A 24,422-nucleotide genomic window follows, 5' to 3' on the forward strand; every position below is an offset into this window, starting at 1 on the left:
CCAGAAGACAAAAGTTTGAAAACTTTTAAGTCTTGACCATGCAATCCACCATTCCGAAATCAGACTTTCTTTTGCAGATGTGGGCCACCTTGACCAGCCATTGCATGCCCTACTTCCTCTTACATGTCCCTCATTCAAACTTAAATCATAATGGGACTTGTAAGATCGACGGAGATTCCAAAAATGAGTCTTGGACTCTCAATTACTTGGCCAAGGAAGATTAGCTATACTAATTCTTATTTACAAGAATTTTATTTAAATTAGGAGTAGTAACAACCTATGTTTCCGAAGTCCTTGATAAAGATGTAACTTTATTTATTTGAGAGCAACCGGTTATCATATGAGATGATCATCAATTGATTTAAGGATCTTGGGATTTATAAAAATTTCGGGTCGCTCAGAGGTGATTTAATAACGTGTCGCCCTTGGGTCGTTCAGATGTATTTTAAATAACATGACGCCCTTTTTGTTAGAAATCCTACCACACATCTTTTTATTTAATCCGGTTTCTCTGACACGTCTGTCACACATGACACGTGTCTTCATTCTAATGGACAGGAATTTTCGAGTTGTTACATGTTGCCAATGATTTGATCTGGTGGATGAGATTTCAAGAAGATTATCTCTCCTTGGTATGGAATGATGGCATTTTGTGGTGAAGGCTGCAGATGTGTATCATCTGAGCTAACCACTGCTGGTGACTTTGATGACACAGCAGTGGCTTCAAAAGGTGGAGGCATTGGAGGTAAAGGTGTGGACACCTGCTGACTTTGATCCACTGTTTGAGGACTTTTGTCAGCAGTATTTGATGAGGTGAAAGCAGGGGTTAAGGGACTACTTTGGTCAACAACTGTTGAGGTAGCAGTGGTTGAGCTTTGACAACTGTTTTGAACAACTGATGCTCTCCCTTTTGAAGCAGACTTTTGAGGAATGATGATTTCATATCCATAGTCTGGTGATGAATCCTCTGATGGACCTGCAGTGTTAGTCTTGACAGCAGTATTTTCAAAAGTGATTTTTTCAAGATCAAACAATTCTGCAGGATTTGCAGGGATTTTCATTGATGAAAGTTCATTGAACTTTACATTCAAGGTCTCTTCCACTGCTTTGGTCCGTGTATTAAACACTTTGTAGGCCTTAGCAGTGGTTGAGTATCCCAAGTGATATCCCATATCGATTTTGGCTGCAAACTTTGAGATAGAATCTTTTAAGTTCAAAATGAAGCAGGGGCAACCAAAAACTTTGAAATATGAGATTAATGGCTTTATTTTATACAAAATTTCATAAGCAGTCTTTTTGTGCCTGGGGTTGATCAAAACTCTGTTTTGGACATAACACGCAGTGCTTACTGCCTCTGCCCAAAAAGTTAATGGCAAACCTGAATCTGCAAGCATGGTTCTGGCAGCCTCAATCAATGTTCTGTTCTTTCTTTCAACAACCCCATTTTGCTCTGGTGTTCTAGGAATGCTGTACTGCCTTACAATTCCTTTCTTCACACAGAAGGCATCCAACTCCTTATTTTTGAATTTTGTGCCATTGTCACTCCTGAAGACTTTTACTGGAAGGTCAAATTGCTTTTCAACCTGTATCACAAAGTCTTGCAAAATGCCTGCAGTCTCATCTTTTGAGTGTAAAAGAAGGTCCATGTAAACCTAGAGAAGTCATCAACAATAACCAAACAATATCTTTTCTTTTTGAGACTCATGACTTGCACTGGGCCAAACAAATCCATGTGCAGCATTTGCAAACACTGGGTTGTTTTGGACTCTTCAATGGACTTAAAAGAGTTCTTATGCTGTTTTCCTTTTAAACAGGAAACACAGTGTTCAGGACATGAAAACATTTTTTGTGGTAAGCCTCTTACTAAGCCATTTTTTGAAATTTCATTGATTGTTTTGAGATTTGTGTGTCCCAGTCTTTTGTGCCATAGCTCTGTCTCTTTGTTAGAGGCAACTGAGAACAGACAGGCATCAGCTCTGGGACACTCTCTTGACATGTCAACAACATAAACATTGCCACTTCTTTGAGCAACAAGTTTTGTTGAGCCTTTCTTGATTATTGCTTCAATCTTACTAACCATTTCTGGTCCAATAATCCTACAACAATCCTTTGTGAAGAATGATCCAAACCCTTTATCACTCATTTGAGACACACTCAGGAGGTTGAATTTCAGATTATCAATAAGATTGACATTTTCAAATTTTACATTCCCAGACTTTACTGTACCAGACCCCAGAACTTTTCCCTTACTGTTATTACCAAAGGATATATCACCCCCTCCATGAATTTTGAAATCTTGAAGAAGGGCTTTACATCCTGTCATGTGCCTGGAGCCTCCACTATCTACATACCAAAGACTATCTAAGCATGCAGAAGCTCCCTGCACATGAAGTAAACGGATTAGTTCATAGAGGTCTCCAAAGCCAACAGGGCTTTGGATGGGGTCTCAACAGTGACTGGGATGGAGGCAGATGCATGGACAGTGGTTAGCTCAGGGGTTTGAACATTTTTGGGAATGTTTCTCTCTAACCACTATTGGGGGGTCTTGACCCATCATCTGTTGATAACCAAAAGGATGTCTGTTCACTTTTGGTTTAGAGGGCTTTTTGTAAGCCTCATAAACATGTGGAATCCTTTGGTAAGATGCTTTTTCCTTGCCTTTTCTGAATTGATTGGCAGGGGGTGCATCAGTCACCTGTACATCTCTTTGGACAAACTTTTGGTTCAGCTGTTTTGTGACAGCTGTTTGGACAGGGACAAACAGTGGTTGTTTCTTGGTGAACTTGACAGATGATGTTGATGGACTCAAGGATGTTTTTGCAGTGTATTCATTCTTTTTTATGTCAAAGTTTTTGAGATACACACATGCTTGAGTTTTGTGATTATCTTTACCACAGATGGTGCAACTTTCAGCAGGTAAAATGATGCTTGTTTTGTTTATATCATATGCTTTTAGATGAAAACAATCTTTTGTTAGATGATTCTTCTTTTCACAGAACTCACAAAACAAGTTTTTGACCTTTTCTCTTTTCTTCCTTTTCTCAGATTCCTTTGCAACAGAGTTTTGAACCTCTGTTGGGATATCCTTGATAGGAATGACTCTTGCTTTTGGAGCTTTTACACCATCAGTGGTTGTGAAATCCATTGGTTTGAAATTTTCAAGGAGATCACACTCATCAGACCATGTGGGTTTAAATTGGTATTTCTCAATTTCCTCAAAAGTTGAGGATCCCACAGATCTTTCCAGAGTAATTTTGTTACCAAGTTTGTCGGTTATTTTAACCTCTTGGCCATTTTTGTTGGTTGGTATGATTTCAGAAGAAACAGCTTGCATTGCAGCAGTGCTTGCAATGTCATCATATTTTCTATGACCTATACCAAACTTGACATTGCTTTTAAGCTGTTTCTCAAACATAACCTCATACCCTTTGCAAGACTCTACCCATCTTTCACAAGTGATCTGGGTAGACTCTAACTCCTTTTTGCAAACTTGGTATTTTTCTATCATAGTTTGGAGTTGAGTTTTGGTTATGCTTTGTTCTTCTTTCAAGCTGCTGATCTCTTTATCTTTTTCAGCCAATTTGTTTCTAAGTTCTTTCAATGACTTTTCAAATTTGACCTCATCAGACAAGATTTTATCTCTAAGGTTTTCATTCACCTCTTTAATGTTAGCAAATGCAATAACACAGTTGTCTGAAAACAGTTTTTCAAGAACTTGAGGTGATACCTTAGCAGCAGCCATCATGGCACAATCACATTGATGATTATCTTCTTCATCAGCTCTCTCTTCTACATCACCAGCTTTCTTCAACTCTTCTTTTTCCTTGTCTTCTTTGGACCAAGGATCGGTCAGTGGTTCAATCAGGGTTTCTGAACTTTCTTCGAGCAGTAGTTCACCAGCAACTGCAGTAAACACTACTTCAGCAACTTGATCCACTGTTTCAGCACTTAGCTGTTCACCTTCAGCTTCATCCCCTTCTGGTATTGACTCTAATGCCATCAAACAGTATTCATCATTAAAAGCATCATTAGAAGCATATAGAGCAAAATTTTCATCACCAAGTTCATGAGGCATGCTGCTCCAATCAACAAAGCCTTGTGTGAAAAAGCTTTGCTGATCTGGTTGTGTCACAGTTGGAGCAACTGTTTGAGGTGCAACAGGTTGCACTTGTGCCTGAGGAACAGGGGCTTGAACATACTGAATTTGTGGAACAGTGGTTTGAACATAATGCACTGGCACAGGGGTTGCAGCATAATGAGCAGTGTTAACATGTGCTGCAGGGGCATATTGGGTATAGTGCACAGTGTTTTGTTGTTGTGGTCTAGGGTTTGTGCCAGGGTGAGTTATTATGGGACCAGTAGTTTGACTCCTACATTCTCTAGCAAAGTGACCTAGCCTACTACACTTGTAACACTTGATTTTTGACTTATCCAACCCCACCCTTAAATTTCCATGAAGCCCTGGAAATTTTCTCCCTGTTCTTTTGTAGAACTTGCTTGTTCTTACACTAAGCAAGGCCAACTGATGCAAGATGTCCATCTCTTCTAAGTCAGTGGGATCAAAATGTTGCAGATCATTCAGCTCAAAACACAAATTATCTGACATCTTGTTTTCAGTATTTGCTATGAAAGCATAATTTGTAGAGTGAGAATCAGAGTTGGCAAAGTTACCCCCAGCAGTTATGCCAATAAAGTGATCATAACTCTGATCCTTACTGCTACTGCCAGATTCTTCCTGACCAAACAGAGCTGTGCTGCCGAATGAATAGTCATCAGCAACTTTACCAGACTCTTGCAACCTCCTTTTTTGGTTCAACTCCCTTTCATAGGTCAGGAGTCTACCATGGAGTTGGGTCAGGGTCAGATCTTTGAATTCAGCTGAATTCCCGGTGACAAAAGCAATTGTGTCCCATTTTTCTGGCAATGATCTAAGGAACCTGCTATTTTGGGTTGCATTCAGAAATGTAACCTTAACAAGCCTTAGTTCACTGATGAGACAACTGAAATGTTCAAATTGTTGGGTTAGTGACTCCCTTTTGATGTGACAAAACGTTTCATACTGCTGATTCAGAATTTCCCTATTGTTTTCGATAACTTCCTCCGTTCCTCCGAACTGTTCCTTCAATGCATCCCACAATTCTCTTGCACTGTTACAATGTAACAGTCCAGCATAGATTTCGTTGGGTGTAACACCCCGAAAATATAAAATTGTGATTTTATATTTTAAAATAGCAATAAACGAAATAAACTAACTAGGAGTAAAAATAACCTAGTTAGTTAACTATATTGTAGTAATATGGAGTTTGAAAAAAAACATCTAAAATAGAGAAAAACTAATAGATGAGGGGCCAAAGATGTTAAAGATGAAACTAGTTTTAATAAAAAAAAATAAACAAAATATATCCAAACACACATTGGAGTGTGTATGGAACGATCAAGAACACAGGAGGGCGACCAACTCACTACAAACCCTAATCTTGCAATATTCACCAAATTGAGGGCTCCAATCTAGTCTAAATCGATTTCCAAGCATGAATTCGTGATCACATCGTTGAAGGGGTCATAAGGTATGCAAATTTTAGTGTTTTTGATTCATCTCAAGTTCTAGACAAATTGTGAAAATTCAAAATTTAGCTTGGTTATGTGATGTATAGATGAAACTTGTAATGAAAACAAGTTTAAGAATGAATACTAGTTGATAATTGCAGGAATCATGTCAAAAATTATGAAATTTATGATAACCCATTCATAGGTTAAGTGGGTTTTGCAAAATAGAATGAATACTAGAATTATAACTGTCACAAGTAGTATTACTTGGTATCTATATGATGATTTCAATGTTAGTATGCATGCTTGACATGATGGAACCGAAATGTGTGAATAAATAGGCGAAAATAACAAGTTGTGAACTTGATTCTAGTTAGATAAAAATTAGACCCGCTAGGTGTTCGTTAAAATGCCTAAGTGAGGATTAATATGTTAAAAATCGGATGGAAACGCATATTTAATTATTATAGCGAACCATGCACTAATGATTATGAAAAGAGTTCTAAATTGATTATGAATCGAACTCTTTAGGCAAGGAATCCGGATCGTCGAGCGGACAAGCCGGAGGAGATACGCGTTTGAAAGGTGTGCTTTAAAGGTACGTGACTTGTCGCCTCGTTATATTTATGTAGATAAGTCTAGTCGTAAATATGTTTGATGTTGATTATATCAAAAATGGTTGCGCTTGGTGAGTCTAGGAAGTGATGGAATTCACTTGACAAACCAAACGGGTCAAAAGAAATAGTTGAAATAGGTATGATGTCGAAATAGTGAAATTGAAATCCTTTGGTAAGTCTAAGAAGTGATGGAATTCACTCGACAAACCAAACGGGTCAAAGTATGTAGTTGGTTAGATATGTTTATTGAAAATATTGCTTAATTAGTCATAATGGGATGTAAGTAAAGTGATTTAATTCACTAGATAAAGAAAGGGGCTAAAAATAATGGTCAAAATAGTAGTGTTTGGAGTGACTCGAACGTCACTCGTTAAATTGAGTTATAAAAGCAGAAACCATGAATTAGAAGGGATATGCTAAGGTCGACAAGCCCGTAAATGGGTAATTTAAGGTTAGAAAGCAATGTCGACAAATTATGAAGGTATGTAACTTGTTATGTTACATTATGTAAATTTGATATTTAAATAATTTATAATTGTGTTTTAGAAAAAGGATTTGTATTAGTTGAAGTGACAATGTTCACTACTTGATTGAATAAGTTAAAATTTGATTAGAAAGCGTTTGGTAGTCATTAGAAATGGAGGATTCCATAAATGAGCCAAACGGATCGAATAATTGTTTAGTAAGTAATAAAAGTGTGTTTTGAATAGCATTCGACGATGACGGATCACAAGAGCGTGTAACCATAGATTTGGTAATGAAACGCCGATGATCATAAGCCCCGGATGTTGGGTAAATATGCCTTGCGGTTATAAAATTTGTAAATGGTTGAATTAGTGCAAAACTATACGGGTCAAATAAATACGTTAGGCATTTATAGACTTCCAGCCCGTACACTTTATCTTTGACACAACGATCATGATAAAAGCGTTGGTAATTTAACTACGGACGCGTAGGAAAAAGAATCGCCTAAAACGGACTTACGGATCATAAGTTATGGCAATTTTAAGTTGGGACTAGTTAAAAATTGGAGCTGGGAATTTACAGCACCAGCTGAACAAACAGGCTGTGAAAAACAGGGCTTGGCGTGACGCCAAGGCCCTTGGCATCACGCGACGCCCCCTGATCCGGGAAAATTTTATTTTCTTGATCGTTTGACCTTTAGAACTTGTTTATACCCATTGTAGCTTTATCAAAACTAACATTTGTGGTGGTTTTAACCTTAGGTGATGTTGGAACTAACCGGAAGATGATCGAGCTAGCTTTTGAAGAACCGAACACTAATTACAAGCTTCCGCAGTGTTTTAAACTTTATTAGAATATGGTTATGGGTTGTAAACAATTAGTTAAACAACTTTTGGATGTTTGAACTTAGACGTTATTCGACTAAGGTTTTTGCTACTTATGAACTTAACTTATGGAAGTTATGTTAATTTGGTATCTTTTAAAACAAAAATGGCATGAATTATTATTAAATTTAGTAAAATTTACCGGGTGTTACATTGGGGAGTGCAGAGGCTATGATGCTAAACGCTTTGGCATCCAGTTCAAACTTCTGAAAATCCAATTCAGTGTAATTTTTAGTTGGTTTAGGAATGGACTTTTTGGCATCCTCTGCGCTTGGCACCATAGGAACATGAGGACAGAAAACGGCAGACCTCCAACATCCAGTGTTTTGTTGAGCGAGGATGTGACTCATCCTTCGCTCCCAGATGTTATACTCATTTCTTTTCAGCATAGGTGGTTTAAACAAAGAGCCAATGTTATTTTTATCATCTTGTGATTGCGACATCTTTCCGGTTGTTTTATAGGCACTAATTAATCAACTTTATCGGTGATTAAACCTTACTCTGTTTTTCAACACAACGAACAAACGATCAGTATCAACAATTTCGAGCTGAACTATTTACGTCAAAATGATTGTTAGATCAAGTTTGACTGTCCAAGCTCTGATACCAATTGTTAGGATCTGAGTTTGGATTGATTGTGATTTGTGTTTGAATTTAAATGAACAAATGGAAGAGTAGTGCAGCGGAATTTAATGGAAGCAAACTTTTCACAATCAAACAGAAGAAATGCTATCAATCATACATTTTTAAACACTGAATCAAATGATTAAATTTATTTTTAAACTCTGATTACAATGCGTGTATGATATGCAAACTCCCCCTCAGCCTGAGCTCAGTGTTTGTTCGTGCAGAAAGAAGATGGTGAAAGAGCTAAACAGAACAGTACAGAGTACTGTTCTATTTATAGGCACTTACAAACCACTGAGCATCAAAGCTGACGTCACCATGAAAGTGACATCTAACCTCCTAACAAACTCTAACCTCTGATCTATACAAACACTGCTATGCTAACTACTGATATTACATTTCAATACATAAAACAGACTCAAACTGCTGCTGCATCCTTCCACTGCTGTGAACCCAGCAGTTCTTGTTATGATCAGCAATGCTTGAACCAAGGCAGTAGATTGAGCAGCAGAGCTTTAGTTCTTCTATCAGACTTTGTCTTGATCAGCAGTTGTAGGTCAGCAGTTTGCATGATCAGCAGATAGGAGGTCAGCAGATGTTGAAACCACTTTCAAGGGGAGAGACTTGCAACCAAACATCTGCTTATTCTGAATCTACTGCTGTGATCCAGTTTTGGCTTTTATTATCTGTTCCTTTGGTAGGGTTCAATCCCAACAGTAATGAAATGCCGGTGATATTAAGCCCCGGATGTTGGGTAAGAGCGCCTTAAGGTTACTATCTCATTGGTACAAAAATTGGTATAAACTTGGTGGGTTGAATAATTACATAGTGATTTTAGTCATTCGGTTCGTAACCCGAATTCTTGAAATAATAAATGTAATAGGCACGTCGGTAATGAAATTACAGACGTATAGGAAAAAGAATCACCTAAAATGGACCTACGGATCAAAAGTTATGGGCATTTGAAGTTAAAATTTGTAAATTTCGGAGCTGGCAGGAAATGCAGGTCAAAAACCTGCACCTGCTGGAAAACCGAGTCCCCCGCGCCACGCGACAGTATCCTTTGGATCCGGCGCGACACGTGAGAGTCCTCGCGACACGCGACAACATGAGGGGGGTCTGGCGCGACAAGCGACAGGCCTAAAACTTAATTTTTATTTTAGTTTCGATGAGTTGATGCTAGAACTCGTTTATATGTATTATATCAATGTCTAAACTAACATTTTAAGTGGTTTTGACTCTAGGTGATAATGGGGTCTTTCCGGATGGTGATCAAACATGTTTTGAAGAACCAAACACGAACTTTTGAGGCTTCCGCGTTAAATTGACTTTGTTTAGACAATGTTTATAGTGTAAACAATTAACTAATCATGTTTTAGATGTTTAAACTAGTTAGTAGTTAACTAGTATGTGATCACTTTAAAACTTCTACTTGTGTTGAAGTGAAATGCTTTTTATATAAAAATAAGCATATTTTTATTAAATTCGAATAGTAATTAGAAGGGTGTTACATGTACCGGGTTCCCAGATAAATAAACTGCACTAATATTGCCACAATAAACCACACTGGCCTTCCGAAGGGGGCGACGTAATTCCAATAATAAATTCCAAATCGAACACAATTCGGCGACCACATTAGCAACACCACGGTATTCTGCTTTCACACGAGAACGGGATACCACAGCCTGACGCTTAGATGACCAAGATAATAAATTAGAACCTAAATAAACACAATAACCCGAAGTAGAGCGTCGAGTATCAGGGCAACCAGCCCAATCAGCATCAGCGTATGCGCGTAAAGAGAGATCACTGAAGGTGCCCAAACTGAGACCAAACGAGGGAGTACCCTGAAGATAACGAATAATGCGTTTGAGAGAATTCCAATGATCAACCCGAGGAGAATGCATATGCATACACACTTGCTGAACTGCATAGCTAATATCAGGTCTGGTGAAGGTAAGATACTGGAGCGCATCTGCTAGACTACGATATAACGTAGGGTCCTCAAATGGGTCACTTGAAGAAGCACTAAATTTAGATTTTTGTCCACTAGAGTAGCAACCGACTTGCAGGATGACATACCAGCCCGATCAATAATCTCTAACGCATATGATTGATGTGACAAAAACATAGTATTGTGCTTTCGTGTTACATTAATCCCCAAAAAATGACTCAATGGTCCAAGATCTTTCATATCAAATTCGGCTGCCAGTAGACGTATGAGAGTAGCTCGTAGTGTATCATGTGATGTTGTAAGAATAATATCAACATAAATAAGTAAATAAGCCATGTCAGAACCCTGATGATATATAAATAACGAGTTGTCACACTTACTCTGCTGAAAACCAATGGACAAGACAAAATCCGTAAACCACTGGTACCATGCTCTGGGTGCCTGTTAACTCGTATAATGATCTCTTTAATAAACAAACGTGATCCGGATACTGGCGATGATGAAATCCCATGGGTTGATACATATAAACTGTTTCGCTAATGTTGCCATGTAGGAAGGCATTGGTAACATCCAACTGATGTATGGGCCATGACTGAGATAAAGCTAGGGTTAAGACAGTCCGAATAGTTGTCGGTTTAACAACCGTACTAAATATCTCCCCACAATCAATGCCCACCTGCTGAGTACTGCCATCACAAACTAACCGGGCAATGTATCGCTCCAGCGTGCCATCCGAGCGATATTTATGTCGAAACAACCACATACTACGTATCACATTCATATCTGCAGTGCGAGGGACTAATTCCCACGTCTTATTTTTAATAAGTGCATTGAACTCAATAGTCATGGCATTGTACCAATCCGGTTTAGACTGGGCTTCGGTGGGGGTTTTAGGTAAAGGAATGACAAGAGAGGCGTTAAGATTAAAGGGTTATTTGGGTTTAGAGATGTCGTCCATAGAACGAGTGCGTATGGTACGGCCAGTCGACGGTTGGGTAGGAACGACCGGAGGAGGGGGAGGGGGTGGTGGTATCGGGTTTGTATGGGTCTTGGGCCGACGAGAATAAGTGTGGTTAATGGGCGGATTAGGGGTAGGGTTATTGGGCCGAATGTGAGAGGACAGAGGTGGAGGTGGATCGGTCGGAGTTGAGTAGGTATGGGTGGGTGAGCTAATGTGGGAGGTAGGGGAAGCTGGTGATGGGGTTTGGGCCGAGTTGGGTGAAGTAGGGGATGAGGTAACATGTGTCCAGGAGGAAGGATGTATAGGAGTGGATAAAAAATCATATGAAGAAAGGGACTTTTGAGGAGAAGTGGAGAAGGGAAATGTTGTTTCATCAAAGATAACATGACAATTTATGAGAATTTTGTTGGTGGCAAGATCGAGACATTTATATCCTCGATGATTGGGGGGTATCCGAGAAAAACACAAGGCATGGACCTATGTTCAAGTTTGTTGATAGTAGTGTGAGGAATTAGAGGATAACATAAGCAACCAAAAACACGAAGATGAGTATATGAGGGTTGAGTGAGGTAGAGAGATTGGGTAGGGGACTGGTAGTTTAGGAGTTTGCTAGGAAGGAGATAGGTGGCTACCTCGAGAGCATGATGCTAATAGATGTTAGGCATAGAGGATTGAACAAGAAGGGTTCTAATAATGTTATTAATTGTTCGAATTTTTTGCTCGGCTTTACCATTTTGGGACGATGTATGTGGGCAGGAAAATCGGAATTTCATGCCATGTGAATAACAAAATTGGTTAAATATAGCGTTTACATATTCTTTTCCATTATCGCATTGAAATTGTTTTATGTTACGCTCAAATTGGGTGGTAATGTAAGTAGAAAAAGTTTGAAAAGTTGAGAATGCTTGTGATTTCAAACTAAGAGGAAATGTCCATAAAAAAATTGGTAAAATCATCTAGAAATAAAATGTAATAACGGTGCCAACCACTACTAAGTATTGGTGAAGTCCATAAATCACTATGTATGATATCAAAGGGTAAAGAAGTAGAATTAACAGAATCAATAAATGGAAGGCGAACATGTTTACCAAAAACACAAGATTGACATAATTTAGTTTTTGAGTTATTACAATCAATAAAACTTGAATTTTTAAGGGAATGCAAAAATTTGAGCCAGGGTGGCCAAGGCGTTGATGCCAAAGATCTTGAGACACAGCAGTAAAAGTAGATGGGGAGATGAACTTGGACACTTATGTGGGATCCAATGTGTAGAGGTCACCAGAACTATTGCATCGTAGGATAGGAGTCCTGGTCTTGAGATCCTTCACAATAAAACCAAAGGGGTCAAATTCTATAGAAACATGATTATCTTTAGTGAAACGACGGACGGAAAGTAGGTTTTTGATTAAAGATGGTGCATAAAGGACATTAGTTAATTTGAAAGGTGGGAAGGGTGGTGGCAAGGTTTGGTTTCCTTGTCCAAGAACGGGTATAGTTTTGCCATTATCGACTACAATATTACGAGACATGCAATTATCAAATAAAGACGGAAAATTAGTAGAAGTCATATGATCTGACGCACCTGTGTCCATTGTCCAATTTGGATCAGGCGGATTGAGTGCCATGTGATAGAGAGCCTAAGTCAAATCCGTTGGTGTGTAGCCATCGGTAGAGGAGACTTGACTGGCAGCATAATTCTGGGCTGGCCTAGGGCCCAAACCATCTGGGCCAGCACTGTTCGGTTTGGGAGCAGTGGGGTAGGGGCATGGAGGTACCATCCATTGGGCCCAAGAGTGTTGCTGTGGACTGGCCCAAGGTTGTGATTGTTGACCGGCCCAAGGTGGAGAAGAAAAAGAAACCCATGGGTACTGTGGATGCAGTCCATTTGTGCTTGAATTAGTCCAGCCACCACGTCCAGCCTGGGTACCCGAGGAATTCCATCCGCCACGTCCTCGAGAAGCACTCCTGCCCCACCCGCGACCTCTACCACGGCCACGATCACGACCGCGATCCAAATCAGACCTGTTTTCCGAGTGTCGAGCATCTGGAGTCCTGAAGGAGGAGCTGTGATCAGTGGTTGCGGTTAGGCTGTGCCGGCGAGGTGATCTGCTTGTTTGGCTTGATTTATTTTTCTTGTCTCTGCCATACACAATTGGGATCTGGTTTCCTAGAAATTTGGCAAAAGGTTTTGTTTATTGAATGATGAGAGTGACACTCTCGTACTGTTCTGTGAGCCCAGTTAGGATTTGTAGCACAAGCTGTTCATCGGTGATCGGAGAACCAATATTTGTAAGCTGATCGTATATGACTTTCATGGCTTGACAGTAGGCGGTCATGGATGAGAACTGATCAAGTCGAGTGCTGGCAAATCGGTTGTTCAAGTCGATTGTTCGAGAAGCTTTGTTGTCTTGAAACAGATTTGCGAGTGCGGTCCAGGCATTATAAGTTGTTGTGTCGGGTTTCAGAATGGTGTGTAGAAGATCAGAGGTTATTGTACCGTAAATCCATTGCAGAACAATCGAATCCAACCGTTCCCAGGTCTCGGCCGGCGCTTGATCTTTGTCTTTTTCTTTTTCTTTGTCCGATGAAGAAGTAGCAGGAGAGACACGAGGCTGGAGGTGATCGTAGACTTGAAAAGATTTGCACTGGATTTTGAACAATTCCGACCACGTTGTGTAATGGCCGGTTTCAATATCCAGGGTGACTGGAATAAGGGTGCGGATGTTAGAAACGGTGACTGCGGGGTGAAGTTGTGAAGCCATAAAGGTGAAGAAAAGTGGGGGATCGGAATAATAGTGGGGGGTCGGATGATGCTAGGTGTTGGTGTATATGTCTGTCGACTTCGTCTTGTATCGAGTCTTGTGAATAGATTAGATGGAACAAAGCTCAAAGTGTGAGAACTTAGGGATTTAGAGGTGAGAGTCCATTTCGCACGAAATGGCTAGGCCATTTCGTACGAAATGAACCTTGACCATTTCGCACGAAATGGTTCTTGATCATTCCGTGCGAAATGAGTTTCCTATAAATACCTAAGCTGCCTATTCATTTGTAACAGTTCTAATTCCGGTACCGAAGTGCTGCCGAAGTGTCTACTGCCTGTAAATTGCTGTTATATCAATAAAGAAGACAATTAAAGTGATTCTCTGTGTAAATCAAGCTGATTCGAAGTCAATACGTTTGTTTCCGCCTCTCGTATTGATTAGAACTCTTCTGAACGACTCGTTTTGGTCGTGCAAACGATCCTACACTAGGGACCGAGAGAAAGAAGAAAAGAAGGGTTAGAGGATCAGAACTCGTGCTCTGATACCATGAAGGTTTAGTAAAATCGATGCCCTTCTCATTGATCACAAGTCCCTATAAATACAAAAGGCTCTACACTATTTTTGGTAGGAGATAACCTTAAAACCAATACATATTTATCTTTAAATATACAAGATGTAGATCTAATCTAAATATACAAAGTTGATCTAATCTATTATTGACAAATCCCTTTACCTAAGTCTCTAAAATATGTTATGTAAAATAATGCAAACGTACGTAACATTCTGTAACTTTTTTATCCCGTATTCTAGTAGGTCAGACAATACCCCTTTTTTCTTCAAAACCCCGAACGTGTGTTCATTATCGTTCCTTGCAGATTCCTGGTTTTTCGTGAAATGTACTCGTTTCTCATCAAGTTGACTTGAGTATGTTTTCACAAACACGCGGGCCACTCTGGATAAATACCATCAGTAAGATAATACTCGTACTCATACTCCAAATCACTAGCATAAAATGAAGTGCCATGTGCAACGCCGTTTATAATGTCGTCAAATAAAGATGATTGTTCAATAACATTGATATAATTGTGTGCCCTAGCCATACCAAAATATGCATGCTAAATATATAGATCATATGATGCCACCGCTTCTAATAACAAAGTGGGGCCATCCTGATCACCATGATGGTGTGATCCTCGTCAATTGGTTGGACATGTCGTCCAACCCCAATACATACAATCAAGGCTACCAAGTATCCATTGAAAACCATATACTTTCTCATGGACTTGGAATATGCTTTGGATGTCACTAAAGGTCAGTCTTCTAAAATAATGCTTGACATATAGTGGTATAACACCTACGATACAATATGTATTATAATAAACTCCAATTAAATATTAAATGACATAACATTTAAATATTTAAACAAGTAAATGGATAGCAATACAGAACAATATAAAAATATAACATTTAAAAATATACCTTTAAAAAAATTGAAGAATATCACGACACACTTTATCTGACATTTTCAAATACTTGTCCCATGAGTAATTTGCACTGCCGTACGCATTTGAAAAATTATCGCCGTGCATCTTTACTTTGTTGGAAAAATGTATAAGTGTGGTCTAAATCGCCTCCAATTAGTACGAATAGTTGGCGACTTATGCAAAAACGGCACTGGAAAGTTTTCTCATTACATAGCAGATTCTTATAAAAATAATCGTTTACGGGTCGGTTATGAGCGACTTCACGATCTCTTTGCAATGCAACACGTCTTGTTAATGATTCAGATGTTTTATCATGATCGAATAAAAGATTCACGCCCGCTTGAACCGCGACAATAATTAAATGTTCTACCGTATTTCGATTAGGTGGAGAAATCGGGTGGGAGATGCATGATAAGAATATGGTTGAGAGTGAATTGTGGATGCAATTTAGAAGAGGTTTGTGTGAAAATTGCTTGAGAAATGCGGTATATACAGAAGTGGTTTGTGGTATAATATTAAAAATAAATATACTTTTTTATTTAGAAACCCGACCCAAATCCTAGAGGTGTCTCTGAGATTAATGTACCTTGTTCGAGCTCGGAAAAAATGTGCCCTTACATAATGTTTTTTTATTATTATTTTTAAATTAAATGGGTATTGGACTCATAAACCTAATGTCAATGAGCTAACTTCTAAACAATAAAAATTATTTTGTAAATGAGCTTATCTTGAAGTTGATATTAGTATACTATTTAAAAAAAAATTAACACACACACACACACACACACACACATATATATATATATATATGTTGGATTTTTTTTAAAAAACACGTGCCCCTTGATATAATGGGCCATGTGCAGTTGTCCTCCCGCACACCCTCATCGCCGCTACTACCAAATCCCCCGGCTACTTTCCCCCTCGAAATCATCACCCCAACGACTCCTTTTTTTTGCTTCACGATGCCCACATATTAATGGGTCCCCATTAATGACCGGCATTAATGAGGTGGGGCGGTGTGCGCTCGTTAATGGCTGAGCTGACACACCCCTACCAACAGACAACGCATAATACTAACCATTTCGTTGTTCATTTATGGACCAAAGAACTTTTCCAAATATTTATGATGTTAATAGATGTGATGTGGAAACCAATTTGTGTTTAAACATATGATGGTTATATTAAAATTTGAGTAAACTGTTAAAATGATTCCTATGGTTTGGTCACTTTTGTCACTTTAGTTTAAAACTTAAACCTTTTGAATCTTGGTTCTCGTGGTTTCAGTTTTGTTGCCATTTTCATCCAAAATCAAAATTTGATCAGATTTTTCAGTTAATATCCAACTTTTTTGATTTTTTCCTGGCTTTTAATTTGTTATAATATAACGTTAAAAGACCATTTTGCCCTTCATTAAAAGGGAGGAAAAAGACAAAAAAATTGGATGTTAACTGAAAAATCTGACCAGATTTTGATTTTTGATGAAAATGACAACAAAATTGAAACCACAAGGACCTAGATTCAAAAGGTTTGAGTTTTAAACTAAAGTGAAAAAAGTGACCAAACCTCAGATACCATTTTAGCAATTTACTCTTAAAATTTTGTACTTTTATCAACTAATTTTGACTAAAAGATATATTCCCCAATTTGTTACGGAAGGAAAAGAAGAAAATAATACATGTAAACGAGCGGTTAAAAAACGGGGTTCATGGTCTCGAATTACACGGGAGGTTAAAATTTTGTACTTTTGTAATCTTGCCTCGCCCTGGCCGACCACCGCAGCTCAACCACCACCTTAGCCAGCTCCCATCCACCCCAGTTAACGTACAAGAGCCTTTTAACGTACGACTATACACGAGTAAATTTCAAAGACTAATTACGCATGATGAAGAAATCAGGCATTGTCAAAACACAAATCTCACATAGGTTGGTTTTTACCCTAATTACGCATGTTATATCATAATTAACTACATTGTTTTGTTGGTCGCCATTAAAAGTGTTTTGTTAATTTATATGTAAAAAGTAAATAATTCATTTTTTTAGAAAGCAAGAACACACTAAGACATATGTACACAAGTACGTACATACACACAAATAAGAACAGTAGACATATGTTACTATCATTGCACGCCATTAATATAAAACGAATAACTTGTGATCAAGGAAATAACAGCAAGGGTAGTTAAATTGAATAACGAACATAAAAAATCTCTACATGTAGTAAATAAATATATGATGCGAAAGATCAAAGATTAGGGTTTCGTAAACCTGAGATCACACACTTAGCTCGACATTGGTGCACCTCTCTTGAGTCTTGATGCTACCCATATGGGTGGCTTTATAAACAGGTAAACCTCTTGAATAATAACCCAAATCACAATTTGTTAACTCAAAAAGATCAGAACTTGAATCACTGTCTGCACCATCATCATCATTATTAAACTTCTTGAATTCTTTGACATCTTCTCTTGAAACATACTTAAAAGGATGATGTTCTTCTTGTTTTTCATCAAGAATCTTTACTTTCTCCACAACCCCATTTCGAAAACTCATGTTTTTCTCAGGAAAATCACTCTTTATGTTGAAAGTTTCAATCTTGTTGAGGTTTTCAGTGAGGGGTATTTTTGTAATTTGACGTGGAGGAGGCTTGAGATATGCATAGCTTATTGGGTCTATGTAGCTTGTAATCTTTGTGGAGGTGTGTGTTACATGAGAAGGAGGTGGTGTTCTAAAGCCTGAGGTTGAAAAGGAAGATTTATCACTGCTCACAATGGTGGCGGTTCCGACGGTGGCGGCGGTGGTGGTGGTGGTGGTGGTGTTCACACTACTCAGATGGCTCATGCTACTCCTCCTCTTCCTTTTCCAGCCGCCAGGACTCTCATCTTCATCCTTTGTTGACTTTTTCTTGGACTTTGACTTCTTTGAAGATGTTTGGTTGAAAAGAGAATTCAAGAAATGAGCCAATTTGCCTCCTGGTGAGCTTGGTTGCTTGAACTTCTTCTCTTTGCCCATCATGGTGGGATTCTCTATCAACCTTGCTTGTAAGGGAGAGGAATTACCTCTATGGTTTGGCATGTCAAGGCTCATTCTTCTTATAGGCCTCATGTTATACTTTTGTGTATTGTTACTAAAAGAGTTCGATCCACCACTTATGTTTTTATGGGTGTCTTTGAAGCTTTCAGTGACACTCGAGAAATAACCAGCGGCTTCAAACACGTCAAGCTCGCCTGAACCGTTCCTATGATGGATCGGCTTCTTGGGTTGGGATGAAAGCATGATACTCGCGGACATTCTTGAAATAAAATGACAAAATTCTCTCGAAAACAAACAAGATCGAAGCTACCCACGAATTAAAATTGTGTTACAACCGTTAATATAGGCTTCTTTGTGATTAAAGGCGTATCGTGAGTTGGGTAGGAATGAATGAGAAGCACAAAAATTGTAAGGAAAAGAGTGTTTCATAGAATGATTTAGGGTTTGGTAGATAAATTCATAAATTTGAGTACTAAACCTTGCCTTTTATAGTAATATATTTGCCATCCATGTGCTCTAGATATGTGAATAGTTTTTACAAAATTACAAGTGTTTAATGCATGAAGTACAAGTTTGAATCGAGATTAATAGTGAAAAAGGGTTGGTTGGCTGTAGGGTATTGATTGTTGTGGCTATGGTGTTCCGTATTGAAGCAAAAGGCTCCAATAGAAGTGGAACAACCGTGAGGTTTGAGTGTAGAGGGACAAGTAGGGTACCACTTCAAGAATGGATTGCATATGGATCTTTATATCACTTCTTTTTAGTGGTGATTTTAAAGTTTTTTTTGCTATGTATTGTTGGGGAAAAGGATTCTTTTGATTATTTTTCAAACTTCTACTTTTAAGATAAGGACTAGATATCAAATGTGGGCTTTGTAATTTGTATCAATCCTTTACTAAAAGGTGGAGGTTGCAATAATATGTGGTGAGCACATACAACATTTTCTATACTTATGTAAGATATAACCTTATAACCGGATTCATATGTGGGTCGATACTAGGGTTAATGTAGTAATTGTCGTATTTAATTTCTTACTATTCGTTTGATGATACTTGAAAATAATCTTCTATAAAAACAACATACTATAACCTTTTAAGAACCTTAAATTACATTCAAGAATATCTATCATAGTTTTTGCCTTCAAGAAAGTGTATATATGTTTTCTACAAAATCCAATGCTTGTCCAAATTACAATACTTATGTCAATATGATCTAGTGTATATATGTAACTAAAACGTTAAGGTCGCAAAACCATGGCATTTACTTTATGTCGCTAATTTTAGAACAACCATAATTCTTTAGAGAAGAGATGAATGCCAGAAATCGCTCTTCTAAAATCTCCTCGCTTTCGTGCATCTAATCGATCCTCTTGTATTAGCCATCTAGTTTAATTTGTGGTTTTAGGCAAGCTATTCTTGTTGTGTTATTTCTATTTTTACTTTCGCGTGTATCTTAGTTAATATATATTTGTGTGAATCACTTGCTTATATTCGGTTAGTCGAAATATGAGTATGTGAATCTTTGGAGTAATTGCCTTGAGTACGATATGAATGATAAATAAGATAAGATATTTTAGGTAATTCATGTATGTTGCGAGTCTAAATCAGTAATGTTGATATTTGGGGTTTCAACCTTTGAATTTTGATGGTTGCAATTTATTCGCGAGTGTCTGTCCACACGTGATAATGGAAATTGCTCCAACTTTGTAGGACCATTCTTAATAACTTTTGTCTTTAACAAAATGGAATTGTCAAGATAACTTAAGATATATATATATATATATATAGCTCATTGAAGCTGCACTGTCACGATCACCTATCACTAATTTTTGGTATAAATCTGCGTATTCTGATCACAAATTGCTACATAATTAGGTATTATGGTCACAAATTGCTACATAATTAGATATACGATGTGTAATTTGATATTCGATATATGTGTATGTGTATCCTTCTAGTTTAATGTCTTTTTGCTACATGCAACAAAAGTATGGATAGTGTAACATGATAGACCGGTTTATATCCAACGGTCAGACTAGAATTTTAAGAACTTATCAAGTTATTTGGAGCAAAGGAAATTAAAAACATATATATGGTGTAATAGGAGCAAACGTTACAAAACAAAAAAAAAAAACAACCATATGGTATTTTACGTGCGTATCAAACTTTGGATATAACTAACCTCATTAATTAAGATCCGGGACTAAGCTACAAAAAAAATGTTAACGAGGCATACAATAAAGAAGTTCAAGCAATCAAGTAGGGTTTTGTGAGACTATGAATGAAATCAGAATTTGTTATCAACTTTTGTCTAGTTTTCGTGTATATTTAATCTCCACAGCGGGTGGATTGTGCATAAAAGAAGCACATCGTCACAAGGTTAAGTTCGGAATCTAATATAAAATTAAGTTAGAAATATATGTTATTGAGAAAATAAGCGTTACGGAACACAAACTCTAATTATATTATATAACCCTATAAAAAGCAACTTAAGACACCATGGTTTTGAATCACACCCCTTCAAAAAGACACAACCCTTCAAAAAGACACAAACTCTAATTGTATTATATAACCCTACAAAAAGTAACTTAAGACACCATGGTTTGAATCACACCCCTTTAAAAAGACACAACCCTTCAAACCACTTTTATATGTATCACACCCCTTATAAAAAAAAGTCACAACTTTTAAATATATCACACCCCTTAAAAAAGGCACAACCCTTCAAACCACTTTGAAATATATCACACCCGTTACAAAAAAGTCACAACTTGCAGAACCTTTCAAACTACTTTTAAATGTATCACACTCTTAAAAATAAGTCACAACTTTTGAATATACCACAACTCTATAAACTACTTTTAAATAATACAAAAAACATAGTTTAACACACATACCCTTTTAATTAACACATACCTTTTTTTCTGCCATACATACCTCTTTAATTATATTATGTTATATTAATAAAAACACCACCGGACCAATACAAACAAAATCCAACTTCTCAGTTTTCGGAACCGACCAAAACATCCGAATACCATCGTGACATTTAAGTTAATAACCAAATCGTTGTGTCTACCGTCGTTAGTTTTAAGTTGATAACTAAACCGTTGTGTCTCCTCTAATCACCGTTTCCCCGCCGTACTATATAACCCCATGCCACCCCGAAAAAATTTCCGGTCATCAATCTGAATGCTCGGTTGCCGCAAAGAAGAGGAAGAGGGATGTAATTGGGTCGTTAAATCGGACTTTGGGTGGCAGAACATTTGGAACCTATGATTTGGGAATCTCTATCCAAATATGAAATGAAACTAAAGTTAATATTGTAGGCTTGAAAACTTCATATGCTTCCCGCGCGAAGGCAGAAGATGGAGAAGGATATTTATTGGTGTGTGGGTTGTACCACTCTCACCGGACGATTTTTCCTTCGCCGGAAGACGGTTGGAGTTGCCGCTCTCTATATCTCCAAATGGGTCCATTGAGAATTGCATGTGATAACACAACTCCAGGTTATTTAATGCAAAATTTATGGGAAATCACAAAATGATTAGTCTTCCATGTTGCACTCTTTCTTTTCTTTTCATTTTAATTTTATCTTTTGCATTGTGGATCTATTTCTTATTTAATTTTTACTTAATTAATTGTTTTAATTTAATATTTACAAGCACACTTTTTTTTATTATTTGAAATTTAACTTTCCCAACATAAGTGATTGTGGATTCATATACGCATTGGTAGTGTATTCACAATCAGTTTTATTAAGAAATTATCCCACTTATAAAAGTGGCAATTGTTAAATTATTATATCAGACTATAAATTGCAATTGTTTAATTATTATATCAGAGTACAAAGATTGAGTTTAACTCTTATTCTTTACATCTTTTAACGTTGTTTACCGTCATGCAACACACGTTTGGGTTTAGGTTTAGGTTTTGTTTTTTTCTTATATAAAATTTGCGTAAAAATATTTTATCTAAAATTTATTGAACCCTGTCTCCTCGGGCGCAGAGTGCGTGTCCACAAACCAATGTTATTGTTGACTTAGCAATTCTTTTTTATAAAAGATTTACATAACGATCCATAATGCATGTGAAATTCAATGTCTCCCGCTGCAACGTGCGAGTTCGCGTCAACTTGTTTAAAAATAAAAACAAATGACTGCGATCTATTATGTAATCGTGTTAATTTTTAAACATGTTTTAAGAAATTAGTATATTGTCTTAAAAAAATAAAAGATGTTCTAAACAAATAATAATAATTTAAAAAGAAACATTTTAATAATAAAAACAAACAAAATAAAATATCGATTTAAACTATGTTTAAAAAATAAAAAGTTGTTCCAAACAAAATAAAAAAGCATTTAAATATAATTAAAAACAAAACATTTATAATAATATCACATGTGTTCGTATTTATTTACTACATTTAACAAAAAAGTACTTTACCTACGACCTATTTCGCAAATCAAGGGCTTTTCCTCGTAATATATCGCTTGTGTTCGTATTTGTTTACTACATTTGTACTTAATTCATCCCATTATAACTACTTTACCTACGACCTGTTTCGCAAATCAAGGATCCTGACACTTACTTTCTCAATTCCGTTGTTTCCAGGAGCACCTCACCTCACCTCACTTTCTCAATTTGGTCAGTAAATTAATCTTGTTAATTATTGACCAAAACAATTTGGCACCCACCTTGGGGTAAGTGGTGTTTTTTCATCGCAATTTTTTTCTTCAAATTTATGTTAACCCAGTTTCTTTCGAAGTTATTTTCAAGAATGGCTTCTCAACCTAAATCAACCTCAACTTTATCCCCTGTTACTGCTACAACCTCTAGAACAAGCAACATTCTTCCTCCTCCATATCAGAGGAAGACCACTGCTACTAGAAACGCCTCTTTAGGATCTGAGAAATCTGCTATTGGACCCGTGCTTGCTTGTAGGTCCCTTTCCGGAGGATGACGAACCTAAACCTTGTTATACTAACCCACTAGCGAGTGCGGAATCCAAGCTAGCAAGCAAACCGGGATTAAGCAAGTATAAAGCACAACACACAAGGTTCACCGATTAACACCACTTGTATTAATACGTATGAAAGGTTTCGGTTACAAGCTCAATGTTCACAAATGTGTTTTGCAAACTCTCTAGTGTGTGTGTGTTTTCTGGACAGAATGCTCTCAAGAACTCTCTCTCTTTCGGTGTGTGCATCTGCCTTCTAACATACACTGCATGGGTATATATATACCCAGCATCTGATGTCTGGTCCGAAGGATCCGATAGATGATCGAAAGATCATCTATCGATGACAAAGCTGTCGAAGGATCTACAAATACTTCGAAGGATTGCATATCCTTCGAAGTCTAACATTATCCTTCGTAGCCTATCTTTCGATGTCATCGAAGGATCTACAATATCCTTCGATAAGCTATCCTTCGACACAGAACATCTTACAACCTTTTACCAACTGTTGTCCAAGTCAAACCGGAGGATGGTTGACTTGGTCAACTTACAACAATAACAAGGACATCGTTTACATCGTGACCGAATACAGACAAAGTACAGACACAAGTGCACCAACAAACTCCCCCTTGGCTGTAGCTTTGTCTTTATCTTCTATAGTTGTAGACTCGTCTCGAACTTCGATGGTCTTTGGTCTTCGAGTTCTCAAGACTCTGATGTCCTTTCAAGTCTTCAAAGTCGGAGGATCTTCAAAGTCTTCACGTATTGAAAGCAGAGAGTGTATCAACAAACTACCCGTATCATGTAGGAAGTGTGTTGACAAACTCCCCCTTAACATAAGCTCCCCCTTGAGTTATGCTCGTGAAATACTTGAACTTTATGAAGTGAGATCCTTGTGGTGTTGATGATGGTCAGCGGCAACTCGATCATCTTCATCATTTGAGTGCCTTCACGTCATGTCTTCATTCCAAAGCTTGTCATCGACCATGTTCTCCTAGCCTTTAGAATCTGCACATGCAAGAAATCTAAACGCGTAATGAGAACAACTGCTTGGAATATAGTTAACATAAACAAATGACACACGAATGACCATGTCACAATCAAACACCGTCCGACAGGTTGAAAGTTTAAC

General features: G+C 37.6%; 2 protein-coding genes across 2 annotated transcripts; both read right to left on the reverse strand.

The window, feature by feature from the left end:
* Nucleotides 1-9,636: 9,636 nt before the first annotated feature.
* LOC110892601 (uncharacterized mitochondrial protein AtMg00810-like) lies at nucleotides 9,637-10,430 on the reverse strand. The gene is made up of 2 exons (XM_022139755.1): nucleotides 10,158-10,430; nucleotides 9,637-9,987 (listed from the first exon to the last, which is right to left on the reverse strand). Exons 1-2 carry the CDS (start codon nucleotides 10,428-10,430, stop codon nucleotides 9,637-9,639), a joined length of 624 nt encoding a protein of 207 aa, XP_021995447.1.
* Nucleotides 10,431-17,423: 6,993 nt separating this feature from the next.
* On the reverse strand, nucleotides 17,424-18,881 carry LOC110894390 (protein BIG GRAIN 1-like E). Its single transcript, XM_022141622.2, has one exon. The coding sequence runs from the start codon at nucleotides 18,587-18,589 to the stop codon at nucleotides 17,573-17,575; it is 1,017 nt and encodes a 338-aa protein (XP_021997314.1). The 5' UTR covers nucleotides 18,590-18,881; the 3' UTR covers nucleotides 17,424-17,572.
* Nucleotides 18,882-24,422: the final 5,541 nt, after the last annotated feature.

Source organism: Helianthus annuus, chromosome 12 (genome assembly GCF_002127325.2).
Source record: "Helianthus annuus cultivar XRQ/B chromosome 12, HanXRQr2.0-SUNRISE, whole genome shotgun sequence".
NCBI classification, from domain to species: Eukaryota; Viridiplantae; Streptophyta; class Magnoliopsida; order Asterales; family Asteraceae; genus Helianthus; species Helianthus annuus.